Below are 26,036 nucleotides of genomic sequence, written 5' to 3'. Positions count from 1 at the left end.
CAAAGGAAAGTAATAAATGTTGGAGGGGATGTGTTAAAATTGGGACATTAATGCATTGCTGGTGGAAATAAAAAGGGGGTTTGACAGACTGGTGTCAGCCAGGGAATCACACAAATGGGGACACAGTCAGCACCCACAAGGTAAAGGGATGAATGTATACACTAGATAAAACCACAAGCTGGGTAACTGACAGTTGGCAGTTTAACTGTCCACCAAACTAGCCAGGGATACCAGGGAGGATAAGGTGACTTAAGTGTGGGTTCTTGTGGGTTTAGAGGAGACAACAGAAAGTATATAAAACCAGATTTAATGGGGTTAAGGTGGGAAAGTGGGAGAGGAATGACTAACTAATAGGGAATTCACTAACTGACACTGGAATGTCAAGTACAGGTTGGCTTCTCTGCTAAACTAAGTGCTGACTGGCTATTAACCCTGGCAGAGGCTGGAGAGGGCTGGGAGATTGGGATTCTCACAACTCAGGTTCAAGGTGATCCTACATGTTGACAGGAACCAGGAACAAAATCTTTGATCAGTAAGTCAGTCCAGTGAGGCTCTAGGGAGAAAAGGCTATCTTGTCAGCTGTCCACCAGCTGCAGATTTAAAACCTTTACTCAACTTATGCTGTCTTGACAGATGATCTTTTCTATCTTCTTTTAAAATCCCCAAATCCACAGGTATTTTGAGGCTCGGCTAACTGGACAACAGATCCACCCTCCTTCTTTCAGTTCAGCCAAGATCACTCTCCTTTTTCAAACCTCTCTTCATTCCATCTTAGAATGTTCATAAAGTCAGCCAAGGTTTGCTTTTAGCTGCCTACTTTCTATCCTAACAAATCTATCTTTACACTATGAATTATCTATAACATGGTGGAATTGTGAATTGATCCAATCATTCTGGATGGCAATTTGGAACTATGTACAAAGGGAGCTAAAAGAATGCCTCCCCTTTGATCCAGCCATACCACTGCTAGTTTTATATCCCAAAGAGATCAGAAGGAAAAAGTCTTGCACAAAAACATCTATAGCTGTGCTCTTTGTGGTGGCAAAAAATTGGAAAATGAAGGGATGCCCTTCAACTGGGGAATGGCTGAACAAATTGTGGTGTCTGTTGATGATGAAATATTATTGTGCTAAAAAAGGAATGATGAACTGGAGGAATTCCATGTGAACTGGAAAGACCTCCAGGAAGTGATGCAGAGTGAAAGGAGCAGAACCAGGAGAACATTGTACACAGAGACGGATACATTGTAGCACAATTGAATATAATGGATTTCTCTACTAGCTGTAAGGTAATGATCCAAAACATTTCTGAGTTTGTATCCTGATATCCAGGAGGAGGAAAGTCATCTGCCTGTGGGAGGTCTGGTTGAGACTATAAAACCTAGCCTGGGTTGCTGGTCAGCTCAGGTTGGTTTAGCTCCCTGACTTACCCAATGGAAGGAGTACTGGCTGAAGACCTGGGAAAGCTGTATCATTGCTGGATTTTGACAGGACTCGGCAGTGAGGATCCCACTTTCATTCTTGATCTCCATTGTGCCCTGCCCTGCCATAGTTTCTAGCTTAGTGTAGATAAGTGCATTCCCTGACCCTGAGGCTTGCCCATAGAGTGGTAGAATAGAACCTCCTTTTCCCCTCTTTCAGACTATAGTTCATTGTTTATAAAACCTCTTGTCAGTCTACTCACTTCTTGGTTTCACAGACTCCCTGGCTAGGTGGATCAGTGTGACAGTTAAGGCCCAATAGTCACTCCTGTCAACTGCCATTCCCCAAACTGCCAAACCCAATTTCCCTAACTTATTTGGTCCTAGACTATTGTCCATTCCTGTCTCCTACTCACCCTTCTGAACCCAGGTAAAATATAAGTTAACTCCAGTTTTACCTTAAGATTAATGACACATGTAAAACCCAGTGGAAATGCATGACAACTATGAGGGGGGAAGTGGGAGGAGAGGGAAAAAAGATGAATCTTGTAATCATGGAAAAATACTCTAAATTAATTAATTAAATGAAAATTTAAAAACATTAAAAAATAAAAAATAAAAAAAGTTATAGCTTGTCTACTAAGTGTGATGGCAGCTGCAGCTTCAGGGGCTCTATCCAAGTATAGTCGGAGAATGATTAGGCCTTGATATCCTAGATCCAGAGGGTAAAATAGAAATGGAAAGAATTCACTAATTGTTTCCTAAAGGAGATGCTAAAATAAAAACTCTTCAGAGAAGTTATTGCAAGCAGCCAGAACGAAACAATAACAATTCAAATACTGTTTAGTGTTAAAAGAATGGCGGTAGTGAAGATATATGTATAATGATGTGTATCTGTCTATGATCTCCTCAACTGCAATTGGCAGGGAGGAACACCTACTCCTCTCACCCTGGCTGCTGCTGTAAATTATCCCCTTCTCCCTGATAGGCTTGGTTGATTAACCTGTCAGTGATTCCTTTAACAGCTGCCCAAGTGAGGACCTTTGAGAGGTTAGGTGGATGGTTAACATCTCTAGGCCCAACCTGGGGTTGGATAGATTAGTAATGGGCTATTGATTAGCTTTGGATAATGATTAGGATCTGACTGTGTATTTGAACTCCCTTCCTAAGGGTTACGATAGAATGACCACTCAGGAAGGTACTTGCTATTAAACACTGTTTATCTATTGATAGGGAAAGGATAACAAGGTAAAGGATTGGGGATTGGAAACCCTATTGCTCTATTGACTATTGAACTAACTGATAATCAGGATTGAAAGCTGCTAGACTGGGGGAGGCTTGAGGTCTTCACCCTCTCTCTATCTCTGACTGGACCTAGCCATAGCCAAGCCAGAGAACAGAGAAGGCTATTGCTGAAGTTAGATATTGATGGTCTTTGTATTCTCTCAGCTCTCTCACCCAAGGTATTGATGGTTCACTAGCTTTCATAGTCTAGCAAGGAAAGAGAGTCAGGCTTTTCCTACCCTCTTCTTCTTCAACCACCCTTCCACCATTTAACCATCCTTCAGCCACCCTCTGCCCAGTTTGATTCACAGAGGCTTGCTCAAGTTTCTACACAGAGATCTGAGATCTCCAGTTCTGAGCCTCTGAGTGCAGAGACCTCTTCCACTGTAGCTGTAAGGGGGTATATATATATATATATATGGTGGGGCTAACCAACATTTGCCCCTGGCTCACAGCACCTGGGAACATTCTGAATCTCTCAACTGCCATCTTTGTCAGTCAAGGTGGCATCAATCTTATCCCAGATTAATGATTATAAGAGTAGCCAGAGTTAGAATAAAACAAGGATGGTAGTGCTTACAATATGATATTCTGAGAGGCAAAAGGGCAAAGATCACAGCCAAGAATCACCTACCCAGAAAAACAGAGTAAAAAGCTTCAGGGGAAAAAAATAGACTTTTAAAGAAATAGAGCACTTTCAAGCCTTCCTGAGGAAAAGACCACAGCTGAATCAAAAACATTTTTCAAATACAAGACTGAAGAGAAGCATAAAAAAGTAAACATGAAAGAGAAATCCTAAGGGAATCAATAAGGTTAAAATGTTTATGTTCCAACATAGGAAGACGATAATTGTAACTCCTAAGAAGTTTATCATTATTAGGGCACTTAGAAGGAGAATATATAGACAGAGGGCATGGGTGTGAGATGACTATGATGGAATGATTTCAAAAAATAAAATTAAGGGTTAATAAAGAGAGACTGACTGGGAGCAGTTGGATAGAATTCAGAGAAAAAATGAGGAGAATCCTGGCAGGAAAGACTTGGACAGCTATATTTCACCATCTCATAAAAAGGAAATGCTGATTAGAGGCTCTACAGACCACTGCAGTCCCATCTGACCCTATCCTAGCTCCTTTTGGGGGGAGGAGACAATTCAGAGTCAGGTTTACTCTTGGATTCCAGTTGTCCTATTGACCCCTATGGACTATTTTATGTTCTGCTGGACTTCTGAAGGTGATTATAACTAGCACCAAAACAAAGTCTTCCCTAAAATAGATGAACAGTAAGACACCAACAGAGAAAGAAAGAAGATTCTTTTATGGTTTAGAAACTCATACTGAAGGTCTACGAGTCCTAATTCCAAGTGATTTTCTTTCTCCTATACAAACTTGTGAACCAGTGACAACGGAACAAATGAGAAATATTGAAACCAACTGGTCAGAAGAGATTTTAGAGAGTTAAGAGAGAGACTTCCAGATATGCAAGATGATGGCTCTTGGACTAAGTAATGTGACACACACTAACCACAAGAACAGTAAAGGAAGAGATCATATAGCAGAAGTCAAAAAGAAAAGAAGCTTTTTTTCTTTTTAAGAAAAACCAGCTGAGCTGCTCTACTTAACATTAAGAAGTCATTTCACAAATATGAATAACATGGAAATAGTTTTGTACAATGATACATGTATAACCCAGTGGAACTGCTAGTCAGCTCCGGGAGGGGGGAGGAAAAGGGTGGGAGATCATGAATCATGTAACCAGGGAAAAATATTCTTAAGGAAAACAAAAAGAAAAAAAAAAGCCATTTCAGAATGTACTACTGGGCACCAAACAGTTACCATTCCAAGGTTTAAGTGTCTACTTAAAATGGTCATAAGTTTTCAACTTACTTAAGTTTCTCCAGCTTCATTAACGCTTCCTGTTGGGCTACATGGAGTTGCTGCATTTTGTCCAGAGAGGATTTCTGTGAAAGTAATTGCAATGAACTTATCATCTGAGCCCAATATAACCATATAACAATATAACCAGTCACATCTGGTTATGTGAAAATGTGGTCATTTGGCTACTGGTCCATTCTATACTCCCATGAGAAATAAGAGCTTTAAGGCATGGTTGGGAGCTGGAAGAAGAGATTCTTGGTGACATGTAGATAATGTCAGGAGATAAACAAAAATGGATTGAGGTCTTACAGTGGAGGATCCACCAATGACTTTTCCTCCTAGGTCTAAACTAGCATTTTGAATAGCTATTGGGGGGGTGAAGGGACACAGCATTTGTCTTTGCCTTTTCAGATTGCATTGGGCCTTCTACGGTAGAGAACAAGTAGAACAAAAAGCCTTTACTTAAGTGCTAATCTATTCAGGGAATATCGAGTAAACATTTATCAAGAACTCTCACGTCCAATGCTCTATACCAGTAATGGGCAAACTTCTTAAAGAGGGGACAAAGGAAAGGAAATGCTCCTCTGTCAGTCTGTTTCTAAGGCAACTCTTTCGAAGTTTCATTGTATTGTATCCTACTCATTGTATTCGTCAGATTAGGAATAATGTTAGCGAGGCTAGACAGAACATTTCAGGGGGCCACATCTGGCCCAACTGCTGTATTTTTGCCCATCACTGCTCTATGCTGTTTGTAGGGAAAGTAAAAAGACAAGAGTTCTATATTTCTCTACTTCCAAATCAGTAAGTTTCCATTTCTGCTAAAAGATAGGAATATGGTTTCTTGAATTTATTTCTGGTCTTTTTTGTGACAAAAATCCATTGCCAAGGAAGCTTCTGGCCTTTCCTAAGATTTCCTAGGAAAGAGAATACTATCGCTACCATTTTTGTAGACTAGAGAAATGAAAAATAGATCTATTTGTTGAAGTGCCTTGGACCGATTTTCATATACAATACCAAACATATAACAAAAAAAAATCCAACAAAACAATAGCTAAAATAACCTATTCTAATTAGAAGTTGAAAGTACTATTCCATATTAGTCAAATAATGTACCTTAACTTCTAGAACTGTGGACAATACTATGAGTTCGGAAGACTTCCAAGAGAATTCCCATGCATCCAGGAAATTTTTATACAACTAAGAGCTGGTTATATAGTCAATGTCCTTAGTATTATAATCAGAGAATCATGAGAGCTAGATGGGATTTGAGGATCTAAACACCAACTTAAGCATCAATTCCCATTATGATATTTTAAGGCGTGACTAGGCAAGATGTATGTTAGAAATGACTGTGATGTAAAAACAAAAAACATCAATAAAACTTTGCTCTAAAGGATATCAAATGATGATTACTTTGCCCCAATTATCACACAACTGTGGTATGGCTCCTTTAAAAAACAAAGGGAGGTGCCATATCTACTCTCTGGGGATTAAGTTTCTTTATAATTTCACAACATTCATCTTTAATTGATTATTTTGGGTTGTTGGTTCTTCCCTTTAATATGATTCTCCAAAGACAGACCAATATTTTTCTGCTTCTGTTGACTTCATTTTGCATCAGTTAATCTAGGTCTTTACAAGCTTCTCCATATTCATCAGATTTGTGGATTCTTCCACAACATTCAATGAATTTATCCTCTTTTTCTACTTTGTTAAACACACACAGACACACATATAGATCCCCCCGCCCCCCCAGGACAATTTTTACTGCATCCTAGAAATTTTGGTAAATATTAGATGCTCATTATATGCCTTAATTTATAAAAATTCACAACATAAACAAGATCAATTTAGTATTCTTAAAGGAATAAGAGATTTATCTTTTAGTTCCATTGCATAGGTATCCAAGTGTAGAACATGACATGCAATGCTCCATTTTTTTCAATGAGTTGATTGTCTTCTTGACTTCTAAGAATTCCTTTACCTTATTCTCTTCATTAATTCTCTTTTTCTTTTGCCCAGTTTGAAATTTATTCATCTATATACTTATTCTTTTTTAATCTCTTTAGAGTCCTTGTGGAATTACAGTTTCTGACACAAGACTGGTCTCCCTCTTCAGTCCAATGCCTGCTATAAACTTTGTCCTGTGGTAGTTGAGATCACTTATGTACCTAATAATGGGGCTCACTTCTACCATCTGAGCTCCCCATTATCATCTGATGGCTGCTGTATCTCTTTCTGGAGATACCACAGGGTTCTATTTTTCACCAAGCATTGATTGGTCCAATTTCCTTGAGTTTGAAATATTTCATTAGAGTTGACCATGATCTTTATGATGTTAGAATCCTCATCCTTCTAATTTTGGGGTTAGAGATTTTTAATGATTTTTTTTCTCCCTCTTGAAACCTCTGGTGTTTTTAACAATCTTTAAAAAAATCACCACCACACAACTGGGTATATGAATACATACAAAGATGGTATTAGATTGGTCTTATTAAATGGTCTTAGATTTGGGGGACAGATCTGGCTACGTGGCCCTGTAACTTCAGCCCTTTGCTCCCAGTTCTATTCTAGGAGGCTAAGCACAACTCTAAACACTTTCCCACATGTTAGCCCTTCAAATACTTCTCCTGTCATTAGCGGCTGCTATAGAGGACATTATGGGTTACAGAATGCCTCAGAATATACATTCTCATGTGATCTTCAGACCTTCTTGATTCCCTTAGATGTCAGTGCTTTCTGGCCATTTCCAAACGGGGTCACCTACAATCTGGCTATCCCTGCTCTATCCCACCTCTATGCCAGCAGAGCTCAGACCTGCTCTTGTGACCTAAGGCTCTGAAAGGCAAACTTCACCTAGAATCAAGCACATCCCCCCATCCATTTCCAGAACATCCCACAAGCACATTCCCCCCCCTTAAGAAGTGCTTAATACATGCTTTTTCTTTCACTAATTCCTGCTTAGTTATGTCTGTCCATATTCATGCCCAAACAGAATGTTCTTTGAGGAAAAGATGGGCTTCATTTTCTGTCTCTACTCCCAATGTGCTGCTACAACCTGATAAATGCCTGATGAACAGCCTTGACTTAGGTCCTGTAGAGACCCTCAAAGCCGCCCAGGTGGTACCAGTTGTGATATTGGAAATTTGGGGTCCTTGAGCTTAGTGTTGAGATCCCTAATCTAAACTTCCTGTGGACATTTAGATCTCTTACAAACTACATTTTCCATGATTCAACGGGCTTCCTGTCCTTACGTGGTGAAGTAAGACTATAAACAGAAGCTTAAATAGGGAGATTGGGATTGGGGGAAAGCATGGTGGGGCATTTGAATTAGATCTTAGCAGGCCTGTGTTTTTTTAAATGATCAATATGACTGTTAATAAAACCCTAATAGCTTTATATATATCCCTCTATATCAATTTTATTTGTAACACAGTTCAGAGGGGCTGACTTGCATACGGTCCCACAGCTATCGTGGAGGGCAGGTCAAATCCAGGTTGTCTTTCCTATGTCTAAGGCAGCAAGGCTCTTCTCCTTATTCTGCTACTGGCATACCTCAAGGCTATCATGCCCTAAAGCCACTCCTGAGTCTTCCATTCTCTGGACTCAACATCTCCAAATCCTTCCACAGTTTCATGTGTCATAACAGTATCTACCGCCTATCCTCTGGCCAAGTCAATCTCTCCTGATTATATGCTGAATCCCTCAAATTCTTGGCTCCAGGATGGATGTTGGTAACTTGTTGGAACAAGCCCACACATTTTCCTAAGTTGATGTCCGCCTGCTATACTTTTTGTGACAGAAGCCTAAATGGGAAGGAGGACTATTTTTAACATTCTGCCACTTGAGTACTTGCTTTGCCTATGGAAGAACGCTTGCAAATCTCAGGTGAGCATTTAAGAACTTCAACAAGCTGACTCCCGTAGTCACACTTACAAACTACTGACCAAGTGGATTGTTCTTCAACGTTTCTTTAACCTGTCCCACTATTGGAACATGTAACATCTCACCCTGCCCATAGCTAGAAGACTAACGACAGCTCTTTTATAGAGTGATTTACAAAGTGTTTTATATTACCGTTCTACAGATAAGGAAACGAGGACTCGGAGAAATTACAAGATTGGCCCAAAGTGACACAATCTGTAAATGGTTAGTAAAAAGACAACACTTAAGCCAAGGGATTCTGATGCTTCCCAAAGATCTTCCTATTGTCTTAGATGGGACTCTCCTTGGAAAGTGCTTCCTATGCTACCTCGGAATTTCTACTCAGTCCTTAAGACTCAGTTTAGGGTGCATCTCCTCCAGCCTTCTTAAGTTTTTCCTCCTTTTGTCACAACATTTTTGTTTGGGTTTCTTTTTTTTTGTTTTTGTTTTTGTGTTTGGGTTTCTTTTGAGTATTTATATTCCATTTTAGTTTATTTTTTTATTTTTTCATGCCTGTTTTATCTTCTCAACTTGATTCTAAGTTATTTTGGGGGAATAGGCTGTCTCATTCACGTTGCTATTCAGTGCCCTGAAAAGATGTAGTTCAAAAATATTCAATCATAAGATGGAATCTCTTGTTTCTAGTTGTTTAAAATGGCAACTACAATTCCGGAAATGTTTTGGGAAGATCTATCTCACGTCAAAACAAAAAACCGTTTCATCTTACGTATCTCCTTAAATGTTCCATGTATACTTCTCGACGGGACTTTCTGAAGTGAATGAAGTTGATAATGGCACTTAAAAACCGACATGTACGTTTTCCTTCTGAAATGGAAAGCAAAATAATGTCAGCATACATCTAGTTCTAAAGAATGTCAGGACAGCTTAAAACTGGGAAATTCATTTCATGGGTGTTAGCATAATATCTATTCAGCTTTAAAAATAGATAATACCGTTTGCATGTAGTCAATAACTAACCCAATTCCCCAAAAAGCTTAGATTCAACAACTGGTTCCATTTTTCCATTAAACCATTGCAGTCTATATAGAGAACTAAGTTAAATTCATAAGAATGAGTTATTCTCTAATTGAGAAATGGTCAATGGATAGGTCAATAGGCAATTTTCAGATGAAATCAAAGCTAGTGATAGTCATATGAAAAATAAGTTTTAAATAACCTTTGATTAGAGAAATGCAAATTAAAACAACTCTGAGCTATCACCTCACATCAATCAGATTAGCTAACTGGACAGACAAGGAAAATAACAAATGTTGGAGGGGATGGGATAAAATGGGGACACCAGTGCACTGTTGGTGGAATTGCGAACTGATCTGGAACATTCTGGAGAGCAATTTGGAACTTTGTCCAAAGGACTATAAAACTGCACATACCTCACGACCCAGCCATAGCACTACTAGGTTTGTCTCTCAAAGATTTTTAAAAACAGGAAAGGATTTATATGTAAAAAAGAATGTCCATAGTAGCTCTCTTTGTGGTGGCAAAGAATCAGAGATTGAGGGGATGCCCATCAATGGGAGACTGGCTGAACAAGCTGTGCTATATATGACGAGGATGGAATGTTTTTGTGCTATAAGAAATGACGAGCAGGACGCTCTTAGAAAAACTGGCAAGGACTCACACGAACTGATGCGAAGTGTGTGGAACCAGAAGAACATTTTCCACAACGACCGCAAGACTGTATGATCAATTGTGAATGACCAGCAATACCAAGATCCAAGATAATTCTGAAGGAAATACGATGAAAACTGCCACCCACTTCCAGATAAAGAACTGATGAAGTCTGAACACAGACGAAAGCATACTTTGTTTTTGGTCTGTGTTTTCTTTCACAATATGACTGATATGGAAATATGTTGTGCATGACTGCACACATATAACCTAGATCAAAGCGCTTGTCTCAGGGAAGAAGTGAGAGAATTTGGGACTCAAAATTTTTAAAAAATGAATGTTCAGAATTGTTTTTATATGTAAATGGAAAAAGAGCTTTGTAGCCAACTTGCTCGAGCTATGTGTAAACCTGCATGTACACACAGTTAGAGGTGAAGGGGGTGGTATTTTTTAAAAGTCAACATGTCTATGCTAGTTAAACATAACCTAATTTTGAAAATTATTATTTTCTAATAAATTAATAACTGTAAAAGTGCTATAAAATATCCATTTCAGGACTAAAAATCAGAAAAGGAGGGAAGTGTCTTGCCTGAAGCTACATATCCCTTCCCAGCACTGTCTTTTAAGTATTTTAAGCATCCAGGTAGGTAGGTGCTCCATTCCTTTGAATTAACAATTGTTTTGTTTAGTAAGCACTTCCTATGTGATGGACTCTGGGCTAAATCCCTCCCCTCTCTTGCCACTTCCTTCCTCCAGTGCCCTTTTCACCTGCCTCTGAGCCAGCCACCCACACCAGGGACTACGCCCTGGAGGACCCTCTACTCAACAGCACAGCCCTCCTCAATGGTGATTGCCTCTCCAATAACACTGTTTCAGAAAAGCCAGGTTGGACTTCACACCTTCCTCTCCTTCACAGGCTCCTCACCATTTGCCCTGCTGCCTGCCCCAGATAGACTGTAGCCTTCCTTCTAGAATCAATTCAGCCCATTTCTTCAAGAGTGGGTGTGTTTATCTACTCTCCTAATGCCCCATTGGCCATCTGTCATTTCTCCAAGCAAAGTGCCCCTCCTTGAACACCAATGCCCTATGTGTGAGGTTTTGCCAAGTAGAACACAAGCTTGTTGAGGGTAAGAACAGTCTTTGCCTTTCTAATTTAGATCCATGGTGCTTGGCACATAGTAAACCCTCAATAAATGCACTCATTCACAGTGTTAAACTTTTCTTTTTTCTAAGAAGAATCAGACTTTTTCTTTAGTAAACTAAGGAAGATCTTGGGAGGGGCCAGCAGGCTACGTACTCCTCATATCGTACCCGGGTTTTCTTTTGAAGAAGAGGTTAGCTAGAGGGCTCCAAAATAATAAATGGCCTAAATTATTATCCCCTAAAAACGGTGAATTTCTTTAGCTGTGAGCTTCCCAAGGCTCTTCTGTGTATGAAAGGCAACAAGGAAAGATTAGACTGAAGAGAGCTACGGCAATGAAGAAAAATTTCAACTTACTTGGATACAGAATATCGGCAAACTCGAAATCATTCACCCGACAGATGCGAAGAAAAGAATCCCTGAGAATTTGGATGAACCAATATGTGTTTACTCAATTTGATAAGAAGAAATAAACACAACCACAAACACAACTTAGCAATAACTTACAATTTGCCTTCTTCTTACCCTAGTCCTTGCTGTCAGACCTGGACATTATAGATGACTGTGCTGAGTACACTCACTGCCCTTACTTCTCCTTTTCCCCCTTTACATTATTCATATTGCTCCACATTTCTACACATTCTTTGTTTCTTCTAGTGGGAAAGTAGAATCAAGAATGATCTGGGATCAAATGTTTTCTCTGATAATTTCTGGCTATAACCATGGGCAGATATCAACTTTGCTGAGCCATAGTTTCTCATATGTGAAATAGAGAGGAAGCTGAGTGGCACAGTAGATAGAGCACTGTACCAACGTCAGGGAGGCCCGAATTAAAATATAGCCCCAGACACTAACTAGCTGGATGTTGGTCAAGCACTTAACCTTTTAAGCTTTGGTCTTCCCATCTGTAAAATGGCCCACATTGAGCAATTGATTCCAACATGCACAACTCAAGTTGAAAGTCCTCTTATAACCTGGAACGAGTGCTCGTCCCCACAATGGAGGCTGTTTAATCTGACTACATTTTACTTCTGAAAGACCAAGTGGAAGAAGAAAAACAAAACCTTTCCAATCGGTTTTAGTTTTTAAAAGAGTAACTTGACACAAGACCCAAACCACAATTTTACTTACATGTAAGTAAACATGTTACACAACAATAAGAAGCCTTCCATTATCTGGGGATACATGACTTCAGCATTCACCGGCATCTAAACACAGAAATGGAGGAAATGTCAGGCAGGCCAGAATGGTAGATTCATAACTTATTTTCAGCCCTAAAGAGCCGATCAGTTTTTGATCCCACAACGTCAGTGTGACACCAACCCCAATACAGAGCTACTGTTGAAAGCACATTTTCCAGGGGAAAGGGAGATACATGCTCATCGAATCCGAATCAGTCAGTCAACCAATAGTTACTGTGGCATTTAAAATCATTGAAAGGCCTGGGAGACTACATCTGTCAGGACTCCCTTCTACAACTTCCCCCGACACCTCCCACACTTCCTTTGTGGGAGGTGTCAGAGAAAGTGTAAAAGAGAGAGTTTGGCCCCTTTTCAGGCTCTCTGCCCTGGAGTCTCCCTGCTCTCTCAAGCCTGGAGGCTGGCCGCTGCTACCTACCCTGATCGATATCTCTCTCTCTCTCTCTCTCTCTCTCTCTCTCTCTCTGCGCCTTTTTCCCTTTCGATCCACCTCCTAGTTTTTCCTAGACCTTCCCTTTCCTAATCTAAATAAAACCCAGCTAAACCCCAAGTTGCTCTCTGATCTTTTATTTGAGCCCTGAAGGGGCTCTGGTCAAATTCCCCCTGCCGGGGCTGGGGACTGCTACCTTCCTTTTCCTTCCTCTACCTTCCTCTCCTTTCTCCCATTCCATCCTCCCTTCCTCCCTTCACCCCCCTAACATTACTAAGCTCCTGCTGTGTATGTGGTAGGCACCACACTAAGTCCCGAGAATACAAAGCCAGCAAAGGATCATCCCTGTGCTAAAGGAGCTCACTAATGGGGAGGCAATCAAGAGAGGGAAGCCACCAGCATTCTGGAGTATTAGCAAAGGGTTCTGGTTGAAGCTGGGACTTGAAGATGCCAGAAAACAGAGATGATGAAGAGGGAGAGCCGTCCGGGCATGAAGGACAACAATCCTTGGACCTGGGAGATAATTCTTGTTTGAAGAACAGCAAGGAAGCCAGTACCAATGGATGCTGGAGAGGAGACCAGAAAGATCAAGAAGACAGAAAAGGAAGGGAGGGCTTTGGATGCCAACTACAAGATTTTCTGTTTGATTCTGAAGGTGCCAGAGAGAACCTGGAGTGGTTCAGGGGAAGGCGGAGACCTGCGTGTTTAGAAAATTGCCTCGGAAGCTGAGGGGAGGCTGTTGTAGGGAAGAGACTTTCCACTCGTTCCTCTGTTGGGTTTTGTTACAGTCACATTTATAAGATAGAGTACAAAGTAATTAAGGTAGATAAGCAAACATGCACGGATAGCAAAGGGCAAAATCTTGGCTGGTGGACAGGAACATTCTTAATGGAATGCAGAGAAGGAGAGAGTGAACTGTCAGGGCTGGAGGAAGGAGGTTTTGGAGCTTTGATCCTGCCTGCCAGTTTGTCTGCAACCTGAGACCTGGCGGAGATCTTGGGAGCCTACGCTGAGATAAGGTTAAGCCTCTGCAATTTGGTGGACAGATTACAGATTGCCTTTCTTCCTCGTCCACTGGATTTTACTGGCTGAGCAGGGATTTGGTTTCTGTACCCCGAAGTCATCAAAGGATCAGCCTGGACCAGTTGTGAGAATCCCCTCGTCTCCAAGCCCGTTGCAGTCTCTCCTGTCCCAGCCAGAGTGTCTGTGCTAGTGTTAGAGGAAGCCGGCTTAGCTCCCCATTCTAGGTGACAGTGGGTTGAGCTTTCCCCGTTCGAATAGTCAAACCCTGCCCATTTCCCCCTTCCCTATTATTATCAAACTGTTTCTTCTTCCTTCTCCACAACCCAAAGGACCCCCAGTAGAGAGACTGAAGTCCCTGGTTAGTGAGCAGGGCAGTCAGCCCCAAATGCTATCCACCCTTCCTGGGTGTTTTCTGACACTATTCATTCCCCAGGTGGTCCTTTCCTGGTGGGGGTGGGGGTGAGCCCCTGGGTGGTTAGCGTTTGGCAGTTAATCAGACTCCCCCCAGTATTTCCCCTATTCCCCTGTTCATTTAGTTACTTCAGTTTCAACTCTATGGACCAAGCTGCTCCCCATCCCTCCCTGCCTGGCCCATAGTAGGTGCTTAATAAATGCGTAGTGAATGAAACGTAGTGTACCAAGTAGATTATTGCAATAGGCGAGGCCTGATGTGATGGGAGGAGAAGGAAGCCTAGGAGGGCACAGTCTCAAGTTAAAATCAGGAGAGCTCAACTAGACCCGCCAACTCTCAGCCCGTGCCTTGTTCTGCATCATAAGATAAAGGTGGCCTCTTCCTTTCCTGACCCTGCCTTAGGCGGGGGCCAATCGCACCCAAGGTTAGAGGAGCTTCCTGAGCTGCCCAGCACAAAACACGATGAATTCTCAGGCCTGAGGAAGCGAGGAATAGTCAGTCAACACTTATGGGCCAGGCACTGCCTTAAGAATCCAGACCAGATCTCCAGGGTAAGAATGCAAGTTCCAGGAGTGCCGAGGGAGCCTCGTTTTCAGTTTTAGACTTGACACCTTGACACCCGGCATAGCGCCTGACGCATGGCTGATGCTTATAAATGCATGGCTGATTTAAGACAAATTGAAAAAAATTGAAACACCCAATCAATATCAGCTGAAGAATCATAAAGGCCATCTACGTACAGATTTTAAACTAACATCATTATCTGTCATTGACAGATGCGAAAGCTGCGTGGCGGGCAGCGTATTGACTCGTCGGTCTCATTCCCCTAGAAGTAAGGAGGAGACCTGTAGGCTGTCTAAGCGCAGACGTCAGCTACAGCCGCCTCCTGATGCAGGTTGGGAGAATTTGTTAAAATCAGACGCTTCCTTTCCTTTTATTACCATTTGAGTGAAACTTCTGTTATATTGAATCTCTGGGAGCCAGGAATCCACACTGATGATTGACAGGTGGATCCGTTGGATGTTGGAATGTTCCCAGAGGGGCGTGAGGACACAGGAGAGGGCAGTTGGCCCAGGGGGGTATAAACCGCCCTGGCAGGAGGTCCTTTCCTTCCCTGAGACCTGAGATCTGTGGATCCTTGAGACTTGCTGGGCTCAACCTTGCAAGATCCTCCTGTTTGTTCCTGTAACATCAACAACCTGTACCCAGATCTTCATCTTTCTAATGCTGCTGCCCCTAGACATTAGGAAATCCATCATCTTAGCTATCTGGGTTTCCCAGGGCCCGGGAGGGATCCGGAAAGTGGGCAGGAGAAGAAGAAGAGGGTGGAAAGGGGTGGATATCCCAAAGACTGGTGAGGCATATCAACTAGCAAAGAAGAAGAAGCTGAAACACCATACAGCAATTTGCCTGCTCTGGTTTGGCTGTGGCCAGGCTGAGCCAGAGGGCTAACCATCCTGACTCATTACTTGCCTACAGTTCTAAGGGATTGTCATCATTACCAAATTTAATTAGGGTCTCCCAAATACCTCTATCCAATCCCATTATCCCTTCTTTGTTTAAATACAGTCAAAGCTTTAAAGTACCTTCCTGAAGTGGTTATTCATAGCTTCTTGTGCAGTCAGAGACAAGCCCTTTACCAGCCAATGAGCCCATCATACACTATCAATCAACCCCAGGTGGGACCTGAAGGGATATCATCCATTGACCTGTGGGATCCTGCCTGGGCAAAGGTTATAAAGGAGGGAGGGGTCATCTCATCTAGCTAGGGCAAGCCTCAGCTGATCTTGCTCCAGCCACCTATCTGGGCTATCACTGTTGTTACTTATTTACCAGGGTAGTATCCACTTTAGGCTCCCTCTCCATCTATACAACATCTACATACACCTAGTAGTATTATTATAACACTTCTTAAATGCAGGGACCATTTGGGTTTTTGTCTTTGGGTCTCCAGAGCCAATCCAGAGCCACAAGCATAATCCCTCTCATGAAGCAGGTTCTAGAGACATGTCTAGTGATCTGAACTTGGGATTTCTCTAGAGCACTCATCACTGAGTGGCCCTGGAGAGCCCAGAAGGATTGTTTTCCAGTTATTTTCACCTTTACTGCCTCCTTTGGCTCTTTTCCAACCCGTGCTGGCTTCATGAGAAGAAGACTAGTTAGCACTGGCTCACTGTTACCTCTGAGGGCAGGTATCCTCTCCACCGTGGGCTTAATCCTGCCTTCAAATGTACAAACGTTCATATCACTGACCCTTAGCAATACGAGAACCAATAAGGTTGAATCTGAACCCAAAGGAAACAGAACGTCCCTCCAAAGAACCAACTCGGCATGATGGGAAGGAGAGAAGCAACAAGAACACTTTTGTTTCTCAAACATCTTAAAAACAGTCACATTTCTGCAGCGCTTTACATCCAGACATCCATTAGTCTCCAAGCAAACTCACCATGTAAAAAGAGTCCAAGGGAATCCCATATACAATTTGTAGAGTTCGCAAAAAAATCCTGCGCACGACTTCTGGCTGCAAGGAAAAAAATGACCTTCAAAATCCATGTTTTTCGCATCAAAACCCCCCATATTGTTATCATTGAAATAAATGCTGCAGCATTTGATGGCGATTGGTATACTCCTGGAAAAGGATACCAATATAGGAATTACCCAATTCTTTTCTCCCTCAACTTCAGTTTCATTTTTTCCAAATCGACTACACAATAGTATGGCGAACTCTCTACAGAGACATGGGCTAGGAATGGAGACTTCGAATTGATGTTGGTCCCTCCAGCTCACGTAAAGCAACATCACGAAAGTCAATACGTGGAAACTCCCTTAGACACACCTACAACCTTCTGCACTTAGAGAAATCAGGAATACGGTTGGTCTATAAAACGTAACACCTCTTCCAGGGATGCCAGCCCAACTTTAAAAGGGAGGACAGGGACTCAGTACAACTGGCATTGTAGGGTGCCCCGATTTATAAGGGAATCTAGTTCCACTGAATCTCCATTAAGTAGGATGGAGAAGTGAAGGCCACCCCTGAAAGCCCTGAGAGAAGTAATTCCTCTCACTTTCCTGACATCCTGAAACCTTTCCAGAGCTTCTCTCAACCAGGCCAATCCAGAGAAGTGGCAGGTAAGGGGAGGAGAAGAGGGTGTAGACATCCCAGTGGGTATCTCAGAGCACATCCAGTATGAAATAATACTGAAGAGGTACCACCAAACCCAAATGACAACATGAAGACATCAGAGATTTTTCAATAATTCCGGAGAGGTTCTTGAAGTTCAGAGAAGTTAAGGGATCTCCCCAGAGTAATACAGCAAGTAAATGTCAGATGGGAAATGAGGTCTTCCTGACTTCAAAGCCAACTCCCTCCACCACATCACACTGAAACAAAGTACTGAGGTAGCAGAGCAGGGTGGCTAGGGTGTGGAAGTCACAATTTCCGAGTCCTGGGTTCATATCCTGTCTCAGAACTGAGCTGTGAAACCTGAGCAAACCACTGACCTCCTCTGGGCCTTGTTTCCATCATCTGTAATACAAGGGGGCTGAACTAGATGCCTCCCAACTCAGGTTCTTTCCCATCCTCAAGGCTGCTTTTGTCTGGCCATACAAATAAGGGCATGAACATGTTTCCTCACCAACTAACCAAAGACCAATCAGTGAAATCATTCATTAGATGGCAGGAGAAGGGAACCTGAAGCACGAAGGATAGAATTTGGGAAGATAAAATTTTAAGAGGTAAATGGATTTTTATTCATTAAAAAAACAACAACACGCTAATTTAAAGTTTTAAGAGCGGGCAGGAAGCAGTGGATTGGGGGCACAGGAGCTCATGCCCAGCTTCTGACATAGACTAGCTGAAGACACATAACTATAACCGTAGGTAGACTATGCACCCTTTAAGAAGGCTCTTTTATGGGGGCTATATTTTGAGGCAAACAACTACATTTCCCAAACCTGTGGACAGAACTGGAGGAAAATGGCACCCCTCACTCCTATCATTATTTCTTTAAAAAACAAAAAACATTAGCTGCCACATTGGAATTAATACTGTGTACTGGGATCAAAGCAAAAGAGGAATAAGGGCTAGGCAATGGGGGCTAAATGACTTGTCCCAAGAGCCGAACAACTAGAAAGTGTCTGAGGGTCACATTTGAACCCAGGACCTCCTGTCTTTAGGCCTGGCTCTCTGTCCCCTGAGCCACCTAGCTGATCCTTATTTCGATGTCAATTCAAAATAAACCATGCAATGGAAAATACAGACAGACTCTCTGTATGCAAGCAGCTCTTCTGTATTAAACAAAAGAAGGAGGCGTTTCTCTGGCCGAACTTGTAGTCGTTTACGCTGCAACCGCTTAGTTGCCCAAACGTCATCTCACTGTATTTAGTACCTTTGGATTGGGAAAAAGATCATTCTTGGAAAGGTTTTTGCCATCAGCTCCCGTCAGGATGGAATTCTGGACATGCGTCACAATCTCGGCTGGATTTAGTCTGGGAAAAGACAGGGTTTCCATGGCGGGCCCTCTTGCTGATGTGACAGGAGAAAAACTTCAACCTGTAATGAGAAAGTCACTGACAATTAGCAGCATGTCTAAATGGTTTCTCTAGCAATGCAGGTACACATCAATTGTGATATTACTCTAAGAGTGCTCAAAGCTGACTCTTGTATGGCTCATGATTGATTTCTGTAACCCTGATTTAAACTGAACCTCAGCCCGGCCAGATTCCCTAAGGCTACACTCCGGAAGACTGCTCAGTTACCTCAGGCTCCCTATTTTCCCTGCAATAATCAATTAACACGTCTATCAAACAACCCGACATGCTGAACTGGGAATCTGGGTATTGTCTTAGTTTGTATCCTTGAGGATGACCTCATAACGTGAATGGAGCAGAGCACTTGGCTCTCCCCTTCCCCCTATACTGTGGTAATCCCAATAAAAGTAGTGATAGGGCAGTCGAGGACGAAGCTCCTGCCCACCAGAGCTCACTGGCTGTCTGACTACCCAATGCCAGAACTTTCTTTGTCTGCGCGTCCCTGTCCTCGCCTTCTGTTCTCTCTCCATTAGTGCTTAACCCGTAACCCATTTTCACGCGGTCCCTGGTTCCCTTCTCCGAGTGTCCTACCCACCAGGGGTCTTCATGGAGCTGTGGGACGGCTTCCGTTTCAGGTGCAGCTCTGAGGAAGTGTCCCAAATAGACTTGGTGCTATCACTGTTTCCCCCAATCCATCATGTCTATCTCTAGGGACGGCCAGGCATGCACGAATGCACTTATTTCTGCCATGGCTCAAGCAGTGAAGCCCGTGGGCACTGGAGAACCTGAGAACTTGCTAAATAAAAGGCTTTCACTGAACTCTGTGCTTTGACTGAAGACAAAGAGGGGCTGCCATAGTAGGAAAGGGTGACTGGCAGAGTCTCACTAGAACAGCTCCAAAGGGCCATTGAAATCTGGCCACACAGGTCTACTGCACACGCACAAACTTAGACAGCCATGGGGGAAAGCGGCTAACGGGGACAAAGGACTGCTGGGCCTCTCAGAATGAATAGTTGGCTTCCCAAAAAAGCCCAAGTGTCAGGGATGTCCCTTCTGGGAAGACACAGAAAGCCTTCGCTGACAATCACTCCACGAGGAATGCGATGGCTGTAGCTACAATTTCATTGGCTGAGGCCACCTCAGGGGGACGCTTATCTCAAAGGGCTCCAGGGATTTTGGTCCAGCAAGGCTGTTGCCGTCTTACAGTAAGTACAGCAGCAAGTCCTTAGGAAATGTTTTAAGGTTTGCACAGCACTCTAGATATATTCTACCATCTCGTCCTCACAGTAACCCTCCCTAAAGAGAGGAGAGGGAGGTGTCCGAGGTGGCGCAGCTCATTAATATTTGAGGGAGGATTCAAACTCAGGTCTTTTCATGCTTTCAAATCTAGTCGCTGAAGCTCAAGGCTTTCTAGCTGGGTCCCTTTACTACACATCATCATTTTCTAGTACATTCAGGAGGTCAGTGAGCTAATAATATCCTTATTGTCCATGGGGCCGCCAGGTGAGGAGGTGGCCAGAGGGCCAAGGCTCCAGTCAGGGAGACTCTTCCTTCCTTCCTCGGACACCGGGCAAGTCCCGTCACTGCTTTTCTCAGCTTCCCCAGCCTTCGAAGGAGCTCGAGAAGAATACGGAAAACCCCTCCAGGATTTCTGCCAAGAAAACTCCCAACCGGGTCGGACTCCACGAGAGAATTCCCGGAAGTCCCGGAGTTCTTTCGTGGCACACTTGAAGGCAGGCAGAGGAGGTAACAAGCCTGAAGATGGATCCGGATCATCTCCATACGGCCGGCCGTAGAAGGGGAGGGAAGAAAAGTACCAACAGAGTTCCAGAAGGCCGAAAAGTAGCGGAGCTGACCAGCAGACAAGGCGGGCCTTGAAGTGGGCCCCTCAGGTTCGGAGATCTCCTACTTTTCACCACTAGAAGATCCGGATCAGTAATCACAGCCGTCAGTCGCGGCCCGTTCGGGATTATTGGGGTACCCTTCTAGGTCCCCCACCCGAATAAGGCCATTCCGCGAAGGCCCTGGGCCATCGCTGGCAGGAGGGCCAATGCAGGGAACAGAAGAGCCTCGGCAGTCCAGGGGAATCCCCTAAACCCGCGCGGGGCCCTCAGTCCATCTCTGGCGTCCTTAAGCTCCCCTAAGCCTCGTCAGACCCCCCCAAACGCACACCCCAGCCTGGACCTGGACCCTCCTCCTCCACACGCATTTCCCAGAGTTTTCTGCCTGGACGCCCCAGAATGCCCCGGGCTGGGCTAGTCTGGGAGAAGTTTGGAGCCTCCGCTTCTTTCGGCGAGATCACGCCACAGACCCGGCTGGGTTTTCCCACAACGAGCCGGCCGAGCCAGCGAGCCTTCAGCTTCCTGGGTCAACGCGGCCCGGCCCTCCGTCACGGACCTCCCCAACGCGCTCCTACTCAGCTGTCTAATGGGTCCCCGGGGCTCCCGATGGGCCGCGCAGGCCCGAGGGTTCCAGAGGAAGAAAGCCGCTCCCATCCCGGAGGACCCTGGGTGACGGAAGACGGACGTGGTCCGTCCGCTGAACGGTGCGACCCCGCCAAGCCCTGAGCTAAGGAAGGAACCCCAGGACGGGCGCCTCCCCCTGAGCCCGGGGGCCCCACAGGGATCGGGGTAACGACGGCACCCGGGAGAAGCGCGCCGGGAAGGCACCTCGTCCCTGTCCGCCAAGCTAGCAGGGATCGCGGCGGCTACTTACTTCCTTGGGCTTCCAGCCTCGGGTCTCGCCTCTTCGCCTCCCGGCTCGGCTCCGCGCTCACCAACAGCTTCTCTGTGGAGCCAAATCCCTTTTCAAATCTGCTGCGACAGGAAGTCCCGCCCCTCCCTCTGCCCCACTTCCGCATTCTGTCGCCCTTATTACCGGAAGGGGAGGCTTAGTCCAGGCCTTTGCACAGGGGGCGGGGGCGGGGCCTGAGCCTGAGCCTATGGGAGTCCCGCAGCTGGAGGTGGACTGTGGTGGAAGCCGGAACATTGGCGGGTGGTGGGACAGCTCAGGGCCCGGGGGAGGGGGAGGGGTGCTGAAGAAGGGACACTTAGGCAGAGGCCCAGCAATCCTCGGCTCCGGCTGCGCTCACAAGGCCCCGCCCATGCCACCGGCCCCCAGCATGTGGGAGGCGCGATCCCCACCTCCTCCCCCTGGCCAGCTCCTCCGGGAGCGGTCGTAGCCCCGGTCCGGGCTTCCGTGCCTGGCGTGTTGGCCTGGAGAGAACTCCGAGCACCTGGAGCGAGGAGGCCCCACCCCGCTGGAGACCAGCCCCCGGCCCGCCCCTCCGAGCCCAGGTAAAGGGGGCGGGGTGGGAAGGACGTCCCTCCCTCTCAGGGCTTTGGCTCTTGGTACCTCCCCTCTAGAAGGCGGCCCCGCCCGCTCGGCAGGCTCCGGCCCGGAGGACTGGCCGGCCTCCCGCTGGCCTTGGCTACTCCGAAAGAAGAAAGCGCTGGCGGTGCGCCAACTGCAAAATCGGCCTCGCCGATCCTCTGGCTGTTGCGCTGGGCTGCTGCTGCTCGTTAAGCCCCTGGAGTGGTCTGGAGCCTCCTTGCATGGCCGCCTAGATGACTGGTGCGCTGAGGCCTGGCAGCCCAGGGGAACCCCGAACCTGCGCAGGCCCCTTTCCCCTCTTTGGTGGCCTTAAGTTCCCCTGCGCTGACGCCAGAACACTTCTACCCGCATTTGCACCTTCCTCCTCTGCGCCCATTTGCTGGAGTTTTCTGCCTGGAACACCCAGGGGTGGACTGTTGTGGAAGAGAGGGGGAGAGTTCCCTGCCACGGGAGGTGACGAGCCCCCTGAGCCTCAGCTCGGGCCGGGCCATCAGCCCCAGCCTGGGTTCAGGGTGGCAAACCTGTGGCACATGTGCCAAAGGGCGGCCCTCAGAGCCCTCTCTGCGGCGTGCACCGAAGCCCGGCTAGAAAGTCTCCGTACACACCTGAGGGCATGTCTCACATCGCCAGCCCCTCTAAAAGGTTTGCCATCACTGGCCTGGAGTATAAAGAGAGGCAGCGTGCCCTAGCCATGTTGGAGAACTTATGGCACTTGTGCTGGAGGGGCCTGCTCCCCCTCCCCCTCCCCCCCAAGCCTGGGGACATTTCTCACATGACCCGCCCCTCTGCCCAGCAGCCCTTTGGCTGGAGTAAGAGGGTCACGTGTAGCGTGAGGGTTGCAGTTTGGGCAGTGACTCTAAAAGGTCGCCATCACTGGCCTAGGCTCCTGCATCAACTTAGACGTTTGGCTTCTTTCAATGAAGGCTTTCAGACCTCTGGGCAGAATGGAGTTTTGAGCCTCCTATTCTTTGGGCAAGATCTTGCTACAAACCTTGGAGTTTACCCACAACAAAAGGGCTGGGCAAAGTAAACAAAGTCTGACTTGATTTGGTGGACTGAGGTAAACAAGGCAGAGGCCTACAGATTCCCCAGCTGAATCTAAGGCCCTGACCATTGACATCAACAGATTTTTAAAGGCAAGAAGAGGAATTCACAAAGTGTTGGGGGTCACACTTGACACAAGTAAAAGGAAATCCCCATCCCTCAGGCACCCTCTGAGGGCTAGTGCTCTCCTGCCCAACCACCGTGGGCCCTCTGAGGGTTCCTGTGGCCTTTGGGTCACCCTGTAGCATGTTTCATGAATTAGTCTGGGATAAAGTACATTAGGAAATAAATTCACACACCTAGAATTAACATTTAATTTAATTAATTTAATTTAATTAACTCATGATTAATATAGTAACCATCCACATTTAAGATAATAATTCAGATACTAAACTGGGACTACATTTTTTTTTTTAACCCTTACCTTCCATCTTGTAGTCAATATTGTGTATTGGCTCCAAGGCAGAAGAGTGGTAAGGGCTAGACAATGGGAGTTAAGTGACTTGCCCAGAGTCACACACCTGGGAATACTTTTTAAAAATAATTATTTATTTAAAAATTTTTAACAAATCGCCACATAAGTTTTTTGAAGTTATATGATCCAAATTGTCTCCCTCCCTATTTCTCTCCTTCCTCTGGAGCTGCAAGCAATTTAATCTGGGTTATACCTATATTATCACAAAAAACAGATTTCCATATCACTCATTTTAGTAAACCAACAATCTTATAGAACCAAAACCCAACCCCAAATTATATGCCCGAATAAACGAGTGAGAAATCATATGCTTTCATCTGCATTCTTACTCCACCAGTTCTTTCTTTGGAAGTGGATAGCATTCTTTGTCACAAATCCCTCAGAAATATCCTGCTTCTTGTATTAGTGTCAGTAGCAAAGTCTCTCACATTTGATTGTTCCACAATATTGCTGTTATTGTGTATGATAGTCTCCTTCCTGGTTCTGCTTATTTCACTCTGCATCAGTTTGTGTAGGTCAGCAATGGTGAACTTTTTAGAGATTGTGTGCCCAAACTGTATCCACAAGCTACCTGTGAGCCCTCTCCCCCCCCCCCCCCCATGACTAGCCCAGACAGTGGAGGGAGGAAATACTCACATTGGGCTAATTGGCAGAGGGGCGTGTTATGATTGTTGGGGGACTTGATTGTAATGATGTAATTGTTGGGAAAGGTAAAGCAGAAAGCCTCAGATGACAAAGGAGCTTTAAACCTTCCTTAGGTATAAACAGGAAATCAGATAACACAATTAAACTTCCTGTAGAATCCCCTCAACCAATCACAGTGTGTTTCTTCAGGAAGACTAGCCTCCTGGTACCAATTGATGTTTAATTATTGATAACTAAATCAATAATATTAGAATAACAATGATAATCAATAACGCATCTGACTATTGATATTAATGATGGTAGTTAAGCTCAACTTCAGGGAGTAGACTGGATCCTACTCTGTCCCTTCAACTTGCCCTAGAACTTCCTTGAGGCTGACCTGTTGCCAAGTCAACCAACGAAATGTCAGTAGCTGGACTGAATTTTATAAACAAAACTTTTACTTGTGTAAGGGTGAAAAAGGGGTTTTGTGGGTTCAATGTATTAAAGATGGTCGCCAGAGGATTGAACTATTATCCATCCTCAATTAAGAATAATCTCAAATCAAAATTGATTTTTATAGAATTTTATTTACATGAGAGAAGGGAGAGAGGAAGAAAATAAGAATCTGTCTCACTAATTAATCCAGGTAGATCTTAACCCTCAGCCGAGGGTTAAAGCGCCTGAGGCCCGGAGGTGAATGGAGCAAACTTCATTCACAGAGTCTATAAAGGAAGTTTCTTAATAGAAGTTCAGGAAGGTTCAGTCTTTAAACTCACCACGTGGAACAGTCTTGGTCACGAACTAGCAAAGCTCCCTCAGGTCCCCTTCACCAAACCAGCAGCCCCCTCACTCACTCTACTCCTTCTTTCAAAGGGGTCCCATATGCGTCACTTCCAGTGCCTTCACCTAGCCTGCATGTCCAATCACAAAAGACGCTTCTCATAGAATGTCTAGGGGGTGGTCAGTTGATTCTGATTCGTCACTCCCTCTAAGGATTAGGACCTCCCCAAATTGGAAGTGCTCTTACCTTTGGTGATTAAATCTAAAGATGGGCAGTATAGACTTAATCTAATTATCACACTTGTGGTAATCAAACAACAAGGGAAACTGATAGAAGGGAAGAGAGTTTTTAGGAATCCCTAAATGAAGTTTGATCTTAGCTCTAAGTACTAAATCTAACAGCTTCAGAACGTTGATAGCTGAGGCCTACTGGCCCAGTCAGGCCACTGGTCTATCTGGCTTGCTTTAGTGGACACTGCTTGCCTACTGACAAATTAAGATAGCAGCTTGATTGAAGATAAATAGATGAATAGATGCTTGGCTGCTGACCCAGGGTTGACAAGCCCTGGGCCAGATGTTGATGTTTAGTTGGTTGAAATATATTCTTGTTCCCTAAGAGTTTGTTGGGTTTGTCAACGAGATATTGCTATTGGCCAGCAATGATAGTTAAGCCTACCTGTCTAAGTAATCTAAACCCATGTTCCTCCTCCCTCCAACCTGGAGTCCAACCCCCAATTTGTTGAATTGTATTAATTGAACTTAAAACTCAGTAATAATTCTGTAGTTTTCAGGTATGCTAGTTGATATTTGGCTAGACTAATAAAATGAGAAGAGAAAGGGTTAACCTCAACCACCCCGGATCCCTGGCTCCAAAATGAGTCCCAGGGTCCAGTCTCTGCCTCCCTTAT

The 26,036-nt window shown here is 44.6% G+C and overlaps 1 protein-coding gene across 1 annotated transcript in view; it reads right to left on the bottom strand.

Moving 5' to 3' along the window:
• NUF2 (NUF2 component of NDC80 kinetochore complex) overlaps window positions 1-22,198 on the bottom strand; it is a 43,517-nt gene extending 21,319 nt beyond the window's left edge. Inside the window, exons 1-8 of the mRNA XM_044658959.1 lie at window positions 21,747-22,198; window positions 21,585-21,656; window positions 18,728-18,891; window positions 16,786-16,860; window positions 12,407-12,483; window positions 11,633-11,694; window positions 9,233-9,330; window positions 4,591-4,664 (exon numbers count right to left, since the gene is read on the bottom strand). Coding sequence (XP_044514894.1) covers window positions 4,591-4,664; window positions 9,233-9,330; window positions 11,633-11,694; window positions 12,407-12,483; window positions 16,786-16,860; window positions 18,728-18,850 — 509 coding nt within the window. The 5' untranslated portion in view covers window positions 18,851-18,891; window positions 21,585-21,656; window positions 21,747-22,198. The remainder of the gene's footprint in view (window positions 1-4,590; window positions 4,665-9,232; window positions 9,331-11,632; window positions 11,695-12,406; window positions 12,484-16,785; window positions 16,861-18,727; window positions 18,892-21,584; window positions 21,657-21,746) is intronic.
• Window positions 22,199-26,036: the final 3,838 nt, after the last annotated feature.

Source organism: Gracilinanus agilis, chromosome 1, assembly GCF_016433145.1.
Source record: "Gracilinanus agilis isolate LMUSP501 chromosome 1, AgileGrace, whole genome shotgun sequence".
NCBI classification, from domain to species: Eukaryota; Metazoa; Chordata; class Mammalia; order Didelphimorphia; family Didelphidae; genus Gracilinanus; species Gracilinanus agilis.
The sequence above is the reverse complement of the archived record's forward strand: the minus strand, read 5'-3'. Positions and strand labels throughout refer to the sequence as shown.